This window comes from Podarcis raffonei, chromosome 6, assembly GCF_027172205.1.
Source record: "Podarcis raffonei isolate rPodRaf1 chromosome 6, rPodRaf1.pri, whole genome shotgun sequence".
In the NCBI taxonomy this organism is placed as follows: Eukaryota; Metazoa; Chordata; class Lepidosauria; order Squamata; family Lacertidae; genus Podarcis; species Podarcis raffonei.
This window is the reverse complement of record NC_070607.1, coordinates 51,559,030-51,569,494: the sequence shown is the minus strand read 5'-3', so window position 1 is coordinate 51,569,494 and position 10,465 is coordinate 51,559,030. Positions and strand designations below refer to the sequence as shown.

The 10,465-nt window shown below is 43.5% G+C and overlaps 1 protein-coding gene across 2 annotated transcripts in view; it reads left to right on the top strand.

Annotated features, from left to right (window-relative positions):
- The first annotated feature begins 1,500 nt into the window (after window positions 1-1,500).
- Window positions 1,501-10,465, top strand: part of AHCYL1 (adenosylhomocysteinase like 1) — a 50,916-nt gene continuing 41,951 nt past the window's right edge. For both annotated transcript variants that reach the window (XM_053392813.1, XM_053392814.1), the window contains exon 1: window positions 1,501-1,737. In XM_053392813.1, the coding sequence (XP_053248788.1) occupies window positions 1,627-1,737 (111 nt within the window). In that variant the 5' untranslated portion in view covers window positions 1,501-1,626. The remainder of the gene's footprint in view (window positions 1,738-10,465) is intronic.

Here is a 10,465-nt window from a genome sequence, read left to right as displayed (position 1 = left end):
TCAAAGAGAAATGATTAAACTGGAAGAGTCTAAAACAATACATCTGGTCGCATATATGTGTAAGGAGTTGGTGCTGGCAGGAAAGGGAACAGCACCCAAAATGCTGGGAAGGTGAGAGCAGAGTTCTCCTTAGTGAGTCCTTCCAAACAGAGCACAGATGCCTTTGGCAGATGAGTTCATAAAAAGTGTGGCAACACCTGCACTTTGGAACTTCCTGCCCGATGAGATCAAGCTGCCGCCTTCATGGTACTCTTTATGGTGCCTGCTAAAAACCATGTTTAGAGAAGCCTATGCAGATGCAGTCGGCGGTTCGAATCCCTGCGACGGGGTGAGCTCCCATTGCTTGGTCCCTGCTCCTGCCAACCTAGCAATTCAAAAGCACGTCAAAGTGCAAGTAGATAAATAGGTACCGCTCCAGCAGGAAGGTAAACGGCATTTCCATGTGCTGCTCTGGTTCGCCAGAAGCGGCTTAGTCATGCTGGCCACAGGACCTGGAAGCTGTCTGTGGACAAACGCCGGCTCCCTCGATCAATAAAGCGAGATGAGCGCTGGAACCCCAGAGTCGTCCTTGACTGGACCTAATGGTCAGGGGTTCCTTTACCTTTACCTTTATGCAGATGCTTAGAAAGTTGAGGTAATTCTAACCTGTATTTTAACTTTTGTATGTTTTAAAGTATAGTTGTGAATGTCCCCCAATTTTATTGTTTTATCTTTTTTGTAAACCGCTTTGAACTTTATTACAATCAAATGGTGTATACATTTAATGAAATAAATACAAATCGTAAATAAAAGAGATAAAATGGAACTGTGTCCTTTCAAAGGCATTGGGGTTATGCTTGACCAGGAGTCAGACTGATATGCCTCCGAAAGTGCAAAATTCCCAATGTGACTGTACCAGCTTGAGGAAAAAATCTGACAGCTCTTCCAGCCGCTTGAAACAGTCATCCAACAGCCACCAGGACCAGCGCTATTTAATATTTTAAACGCTATTACATTTTAAGTGTTATTTAATATTTACATTTTTGTAAGTTGCTTTGAGAGTGCTTTTGTTGCTCCTTAAAGCAACAAATAAATTAATAATACACTACAGTATTAGCAGGGCCAGCCCACCCATGAAACCACATGAGGCAATCGCTTTAAGCGGCAGGATCCATGAAGCAACAGATCCTTATGTTGATGTTACTTCTCCCCTTGTTCCTGATGTAGATCTCCCCTCAGCCCTTTTTCCTGCGGTGGCGAGGGGAATGCCATTTTGGGGTCCAAGATGCCTTGGGCCGGCCCTGCTCTTAGGGAGGCACAATGCGCAACGACTGGCTGCAATCACCGAAGCTCAGGCTACGGCCATTTCGCGTCGCTTTCCGCCAGGTGGCGCTGCAGCCCCCGCAAGGGAGACTCCTCCGCCAGATCCTGCGCGAAGGCGTCGCGTGCCCGACCTGTGCGTGTGCGAGCGGCTCGCGGGCGACTCCGAGCGTGCGTGGTGACGTGTTAGGCCCCTTGGCCCCGCCCCTTGCTGAAGCGCGGCGGCCGCAGTCTTGGCGGTTGTAGAGGGAGGTCGCGGCGGAGCCGGTGAGAAGCAGCAGCTGCCTTCGGCCTCGGCGCCCGGACGCTTCCGCGCTCGCCCTCACGATGTCTTCTGTGCCGGACGCCGCCGCCGGCGACGAGCTGAAGCAGACGAAGGAGATGGAGGACGCCGAGAAGTACTCCTTCATGTCCACGCTCACCAAGGCGCCCAAGAAGGTGCGGGCCGGTGGCCGGAGGAGCGGGGAGCTCGGGGGGCGCTCGCGGGGCGGGGCGGCAGCGACGGGGCTCGGCGCCTCAGGCCCTCCGGCGCGAGAGGGGCCGGGGCTTGAGCCCCCCACCCCTGAAAGTCACGCCCTCTGAGTGGGGAAAAGCCTTTCCTTCCCCTTGACCCCTGACGCGCTTGCAGGTTCAACGGGCGCTCTGCACATGCCCAGGGGAACTCTTTTCTGCGTCGGCGTTTCTCGTGTCCCGGCGCTGAGACCTGACCCTGAAAACTGGTTCCGGGGCTTAAGGCATGTAGACGTGACCCCCTCCGGCAGGGAGCGGGGACTGGGAAATAGGGGGGAAACTCCAGGGAGAGGAGGAGATGTGGAGGAGTCTGCAGCTGTGGTTCAGCTGTGGCAGCTTTGGGCAGCTGTAAGAACTGGGAAGGAAGGTCCTTTAGGACACGGATCCTCAGCTTGGCAGGCCTGGGCGGTGTTCGTGCGAACACTTTTCTTTGCAGCTGAAAGGCTGGACCGTCTGCCTCGAAGGTCTCTATCCCCATGTCTGCCAGTGGAAAGCATTTCCGTCTAGCAGTCGCAGAGGAGATTGGACTCTGGTTTCCTCCATCCACCTGGCTAGCTAGGAACAGTGTGGAGCCCAGCATGCATATGTGATATCTGATGCTGTCTGTCAAGACTGCCCCTGGGAACGAGGTGCTATGGATGCTGTGCAAGCTAAAAGTGGCCTGTAGCTTTTTCCATATCATTATGTCTCTCTCTCTCTCTCTCTTTCACAAGTCCTCAGTATATTCTTCCAGTATATTATCGGTCCTAGCATAGCAGTACAGGCTTAATCCAGGCAGTCTTGTGGGAGCTCCCACAAGAGTTATTGCTTGACTTGTGCGAATGTACCTTCAGATAGAGGCATGGTGTCTTGTGCTACCTGGAATATGCTCTCAACTTTTTGTTCGTCATTGAGAATGTCAATCCAGAGATCAGAAAACGCCTTCGTGCTATTCCTAAGTGCTGTTTAGTGGGAAGGGCTATTTTTGCTTTGTATTCCTACCTGGTTTAGGATTTTCAAAAACCATCTTCCTGCAGCCTCAGTGATTGTAACTGTTAGTAATCATTGCTGTTAGTGGAGCTGTAACTGTGAACTCTTCAGTTATGCATGGGCAGATATAGCCAGAATTCTCGGCTTAGATTTCCTGTGGGAAGTCCTTCTGGGCTGAACATTGCGTTCTCCCTAGCTTTGTGTTGCATGGCTCTGAACTTAAACCTGAATGGAGTATGGCGCAAAAGCTTTTCTTGGGAGAATGGTCATTTTCCTTTTGATGGCTGAACTGAAGCAGAATTAAACTTGTGAAGAAAGTTTATTTCCTTAAACTCACATTTGAAACCTTTTGTGAAACCTTTTGTACAGCCCAACCTTTCAATGACTAGCAGAAACATTTTGGTGCTAGCTGGAAGATCAAACTTCATGCTTAGCAGGTGCCCAAGGACCACGCCTATAACATTCCAGTTTGCTCCACCTGACTATAATGCAAAACCATTAGTTCCACCTTAGAAAGTGAAATTTGAGAAACTAGAGATGTTATTCCTTTTGGCTTTGGCAAATTCTAAGTTACAAAATAATCACAAGTGTGTTAATAAAAATATACACACATACTTATTTTGCTGTGCCCATGAACTCCAGCAGGAAGCATTCCTGTCCTCCAAAATCAACTGTCAGAAAAGGGATATGGTCACCTATTCCAGACACACATCATCTCTGATAATGTTTCTGTAATTTGTGTGGAGTTGGTGGTTGGGGTACCTATCAGGACTGTTTCTGTGACCTTGTACTTTTGATGATCCAAACATGGATGGAGAACTGCATATATTAGGTTGGCAGAGGGAGGACGACCTCAGGTGGCAGATGCTGGGGGGATGGTGTCAGCAGCCCTCCAGTTGTACCCTTTTGTTGGAGTACAAAGCTGTAGGTGCCACATGAACTTAACTACACCTTCTAAACTAACCTGCTATCCTCGGCTGTGGTGGATGATGCTGTCCTGTCCCTAGCCAACCTGTTCAGTTTCTGTACATGAAATGAGGCTGGGGCAGGGGCCTTGCCCTTAAGGTAACTTGGGCCAGCCCTGGACACACGCTCCCTTTGATCTGTGTTCTCAGATTATGGAAAAGACATCCAAACCTACCTCATGAGTGTTCCCCCATTAAAAAGTGCTGTGAAGGGGTTGGCATCAATGCTATACTAGGCATGGCCAAACTTGGCCCTCTAGATGTTTTTGGACTACAATTCCCATCATCTCTGACCACTGGTCCTGTTAGCTAGGGATGATGGGAGTTGTAGTCCCAAAACATCTAGAGGGCCAAGTTTGGCCATGCCTGCATAAACGTTCTTTATCCAGATATAGTTATGCCACTGGTATACACTATTACAGCCAGTTTGCTTATTTGAGTGTATTTAGTACTGCATTGTATTGTATTTAGTTGTATATGTGTGGCCTCAATATCCCATTGAAGTATAACGTGCTATGTTGTTGGTTCGAGTGGTTTAGAAGAACACTGCAGGGAAAGAAGTTCTCAAATTTCTGGTTGCAAATAGTTGCTCTTTAAAGTTGCTTTAACTTTAAGCCTGTATTTAACTCCAATGTCATCATTTATGCTACTTATATGGGTCTCAAGAACAGTTTGATTGAAATATTGCTTAGAGAAATATAGAATGTGCAGCTAATGTCTGAGACTCATAAATCAGAAAAGACCGTTAAATCTTGGTTGATCTGGACATAAATTAATGTTTTCAGCTACCGTTTATTCAAATCTTATCCGCTATGTAATGTTAATAGTGGAGTTCCTGTTACACAGTTTCCTTATCAATGTTTTTAAATGTAACAGAAAGGAGGTTTAATTGGATCTGTGAATTTCTTTGCCCTCATCTATTCCCAGAACCTTGTCTGTTTATTTAAGAAGGTGTACATAAGGTATCTTTTTAAGTTTAAGCATAGTTTATTTATATGCCATTTCCCCACTGTAAACATATGCCCAAAGTGGTCTGCAATTTGAAAACAGTTTATTAGAAAACATATCAGGAAAACTAAAAGCAGTTAATTAACCTGATAAGTTAGTGTTGCAGTAGAATAGTCTAGACTTAATTTTGATATTGCCCTGTATATATGTATTTACAGGCTAGTAATAATAGGACTAACCAGTGCTAGTAGTTATAGTCTTGCTGCCTTCCCAAGGGGCCACAGCAGCCTGGCTTAAATACAGTTCAGAGTGGGTGGGGCTGTGTTCCCCCCACCCCCATCAAATAGTTCAAAGTCAGCTTGGCCACCTCTCCTCCAGAGGAGGCTGGCATCAGTAAAAGGGACTTACTGGGAGAGTATCAGTGATGTAACCCCTCTTGCCAATCCTTCCAGGTGTTCCAGCTGCTAGCATTGCTCCTACTGTGATTCTTGTGACTATTGTGTCACCTAATTTGTGTCGATTGGCATCAGGATGGATTATTGCCCATACATTGTTAGCCTGCCCAGAGGATCAGTGATGACTCCAGCTAGGATGTCGGATTGGTAGTATGGATGGCCCTTTCTTTATTTTCAAAAGGCTCATTTAAGGGGGTTTGTCCATGTTCAGGGAATGGGCGTTTCGTGGGTGCAATGCTCTGTAGTAGGCAAGAGTTTTTGCTTCTGACTCCTTTGAACTCTGCTTTTACAAATTTAAATGAGTGAAAACTAGTGCTTAAATTATATTTTGCTTTTCATAAAATAAATAAGCCAAGACTTACGGGTGCAGGCCACTTAAACTGCCAAGGGTGTAATTGAGAAGACTTGTTTAGCCAATGGGCTAAGGCACACTTTTTATATTACAGCAGTTAGAATGCTAATAGTATAGTGCTGCAGCTTTACCATAGTACAGCTTGAGTTCCTACATACAGACTGAGGAGAGAGGGTAGTATCTTAGTCACTATAAGTCTACAGCAGAGTACAACAACACCCCCCACCCCCATTAAAAGAGAGTTCCTGGGTTGCTATGGATGCCACAAAGCTCCCTCATGGCTGCTTTGATAGATTCAAGAAGAATATGTTCTTGCATTTCTTTCTATCTCCTCTCTCCATCTTCCTAGCAGCTGGTCAAAGAAAGTAGAAGGTCAAGCATATTTTGCTCTTCCACCCATACCAAATATAGGATTGTTTCCTTTCATTGTACTGTCATATTCTAGCACTCCTATATAATCCGTTAAAATGCTTCAAGCTGTGGCCTATTCCCCCGCCTCAAAGCTCTTACCACAGTGCTAAAATCTCCCCTTGAGTCTTTGTACATTCATATCATGAATAACTCCTTCTTCAGATATTTACAAGTGGCTCATAGATCTTCTTAGTTGCATCAATATTAATCAATCCCTCTATGCAAATTTGTGTTTCATTGTTTGCTTTTTTTAAAAAACCAACCTTACCATTGTCAGCCTGGATAGCTCAGTTGGTTAGAGCATGGTGCTGATAAAGCCAAGGTTGCAAGTTTGATCTCTGTATGGGACAGCTGCATATTCCTTCATTGCAGGGGGTTGGACTAGACGATCCTCAGGGTCTCTTCCATCTCTACAACTCTGTGATTAGGACACAGGGTTGTGTTTTACTGTCTTACTCAGAGTCTCTACAACTCTGTGATTAGGACACAGGGTTGTGTTTTACTGTCTTACTCAGAGTCTCTACAACTCTGTGATTAGGACACAGGGTTGTGTTTTACTGTCATACTCAGAGTAGACCCATTGAAGTTAATAAGCCTAAGTTAGTCATGTCCATTAATCTAAGTAGGTCTAGCGTTGAATACTAATCACAGCTTTAAAAAAATGTTAATAGCATGTAATAAAAGAAAACAAAGAGAGGTTAGGAGTTATAAAAGAGAGATTAACATTCAAAAACAGCTTTAAGTTTTAGTCACTCCTTGGATTTCCACACACACACCCCAAATCGTGCCACTCATGTAGGTAGCAGACTGAGGCAAGTGGAGTCATGTACTCCCACTCTACAGAATCCCTTCCAGTGACAACATATTAACAAGTATAAAAAAGTGTTACTCTTCCTCTCTGCCTACTTCTTTTTTGTGCTTCTCAGCAATCAGTATTTCTGCTTCTCAGCTTCATTGCTCATTGTAGCTCCCTCCAGTACGTTCCTTATGCTTACATATACACATTGGACTGACACTTTCCACAGTGATGTGTTTTTTGTTTTTGTTTTTTTGCTTTACAATTGTATACTGTCAATTTTGTAAATATACTTTTGGGTTTCAGAATCTTAGGTGAAGAATTTTAGCGGCAAGATTGCTATAGGCACAAAGATGGAAAGATACAGCCCTACCTACTATAAATGAATGGTTGATAAAATTATTGGACTTAATTGAGATGCCAAATTAATGTGTTTAATTAGAGAAAAATCGTTATTGGCATTTTTTAAGGATTGGAAACTTCTTATGCACTTTTTGCATGAAAGAGAAAATGAACTTATAATATCTGGATCTGAAGATTGAAAAAATTAGCTAATAGAAAATAGACTAGGTAAATGGACTCCTGACTGTTAAGTCCAGTCATGGACAAATGTGGGGTTGTGGCACTCATCTCGCTTTACTGGCTGAGGGAGCCGGCATTTGTCCGCAGACAGCTTCTGGGTCATGTGGCCAGCATGACTAAGCCGCTTCTGGCGAACCAGAGCAGCGCACAGAAACGCCATTTACCTTCCCGCCGGAGCGGTACCTATTTATCTACTTGCACTTTGACGTGCAGGAGCGGGAATTCGAACCGCCAACCTTCTGATCAGCAAGCCCTAGGCTCTGTGGTTTAGACCACAGCGCTACCCGTGTCCCATAGAAAATAGACTACTTCAGTGTTAATGAGTGAATACTGTATTTGTCTGCAGGACAGAGAACTGGAAGTCTTTTTCATTTTCTTTTCTTTCTCTTTGCCCCTTTTCTTCTTTTTTCTTCTGTTCCTTTTAAGATTATATTTTTAAAGCATTTCATTTATTATGGTGTATCATAAAAAGTTACTTTGTATTGGGTATGAACTTTTGTATATAATGGACAAGTATCAATAAAAAAGATATTAATAAAAAAAGAATTTTATATGCCGGTTAATTTACCCTAAATGGTATTTCTCTACTGCTATATGTGCACTACAACTGCAACAGAAAACTCAAACTATTTTTCTTATTTTTCTTAAACGAACAATAAGAAATTAGAAAATGTACAGTTTGTTGTGCTGAATAATCAGGAATCAGAATGTGACAATGCATATTTGTATATTTCCCTGTTCCTTTCTATTTTTCTAGCATATGTTCCATACATGATTTGTCAAAGTCCCAATTCTGCAGAAATGTTGCAGTTTGAATAAATTGCATGTATTTATTTTGCATAAATTTGCAGAATTCAAGCTCTGATGTCTTCTCCACATTAATACAGAACATGGATATATTTTGTATAACACAGTCCACTTAACACAAGAAACTCCTTCCTTTTCCCTTCCCTGCATGAATGGATATGAAAAATCATCTTTTTTCAAATCTACATATGCCAACCTCAGAAACAGATAGATTTCCTCTTAACATGCAATAAACTTCTCCAGTTTTCATTGGTTCTTGACCAATAGCTTATTTATATATTGACTAGAAGCAATATTCTCAGCCAAATTGCTTGGGAAAAGATTTCCCCCCTGCCTTAGTTTGGCCAAACCCTATACAGTGGTACCTCGGGTTAAGAACTTAATTCGTTCTTAACCTGAAACTGTTCTTAACCTGAGGTATCACTTTAGCTAATGGGGCCTCCTGCTGCCGTCGCACAATTTCTGTTCTCATCCTGAAGCAAAGTTCTTAACCTGAGGTACTATTTCTGGGTTGGCAGAGTCTGTAACCTGAAGCGTCTGTAACTTGAGGTACCACTGTATGCCCATTGTTTCCCAATCCTACATTGCCTTTCAATTATATATCTAAGAAGTAGCTGTGCTAGTGTTGCCCATGAGATTGTTGCTCGCCCCTGCAGACCCACATTGATTTCTGACCATTCATTTTCATTTTTGTTATGCATAGAAATTGTTGCTCAGAACGATTTGCAGTGTGTATGGGTCTCTAGTTTTCCTGGTCCTAATCTCTCAGCACATTTTTGTGTGTGTGTTCAACATTGTTTGGTTCTAAGCAGTGCTTTTTTTCTTAAAAACTGTTTAGGGGTACTCTCATTTTGACTCAAGAAAAATCACCATTTTATAGTTCAAATTGGGAAAAATAAATACAGTGAATGGACAAAAGTACAGAGATTCACAAAATGTTTAGGGGTATGTGTCCCCCCAGAAAAAAAGCATTGGTTCTGTGTCTTTCAGAATTGGCCAAAAGCTGCTGCTGACAGGGTTGTTCATCCTAGAAGATAGCTAGGCAACCTTTAGAAGTAGCATACAGTGGTACCTTGGGTTACAAACACTTCAGGTTACAAACTCCACTAACCCGGAAGTAGTACCTCAGGTTGAGAACTTTGCCCCAGGATGAGAACGGAAATTGCGCACCGGCGGCAGTGAGAGCAGTGGCGTAGCGTGGGGGTGCGGGGGGGCCGGCCGCACCTGGCGCAACATCTGGGGGGGGGCGCTGGCACTCGCAGCTCTCTGCCCCTACCTAAAATCCACGGGTTAGGGGGCGCAAATTACTTGCCTTGCCCCGGGTGCTGACAACCCACGCTACGCCACTGAATGAGAGGCCCAATTAGCGAAAGCGCGCCTGAGGATAAGAACGGTTTCGGGTTAAGAACGAATTAAGTTCATAACCCGAGGTACCAGTGTACATGCTACTTGCTTGCCACTTAGTGCTAAAATGTTTGTAGTAATGCAAATAGTTGTTAGAAAGGGAAAGACCTACTATGCTCCCCTTTCAACTTCCTGATAGCACACCCTGGCATATGGTAGATAATCCAAGGAGTTATACAGGTGGACAGATGTGCAGACTTAAAATGGACTTACTAGCGCTTGAGTTGATAATAGTCATTCAACATCCCTTAATAGAAGAAAGTTTTGTCATTCAGATTCTTTGGAGCAACTCTGATTGGTTTCCCAAGAGTCTCATTATGATAAGTGCTTCAGTTGTTGATGAAATGATCAGCTCTAGAAATTCTCAAGTTTGCATATCTCCTTCTCATTGTTGTTGTGTGTCCTCATAGCAACAATGGAGATGTGATTATTTTGTCGGTTGTGAAGTCTGTGAAAGACATACTGGGGGATGCTGGAGGGCTGTAGATTTTGAAACAGCCTTATAAATCTCTTCCCCCCCCCTTTTGCATTATAGAGTAGGTTCTAATGCTTCCTTTGGGCTTATGATAATCATTTTTGGGGGTTCCAGTTTGTGTAAACTTAAAGATCCTTTCCTGATTTATTCTGAATATTGCTATGGTAACCACCTCACAGAGTGTGGTTGGAACACATCAGTCTTGTTTATGCATATAGAAACTCTAGTTGTAAATTATTTGTGATCTATTCAGTAACCAAACAAGAACATGACAACAACAAAAAATAAACTACTAGGTGTTCTTGGGATCCATTAGCTCAAAATAGTTTTGTCTGATTTGAGAGACCCCCTTACACTGGCAGTATACTCCTCAGGTGGATAATCTATTGTAAGCTTTAAGAATGTCACTTTTTTTCCATTCCAGGTGAGAAATGTGTGGCATAAATGACTGATGCAGATGTGTGAGCAGAAGGGCTTGTAAAATATCGTAGT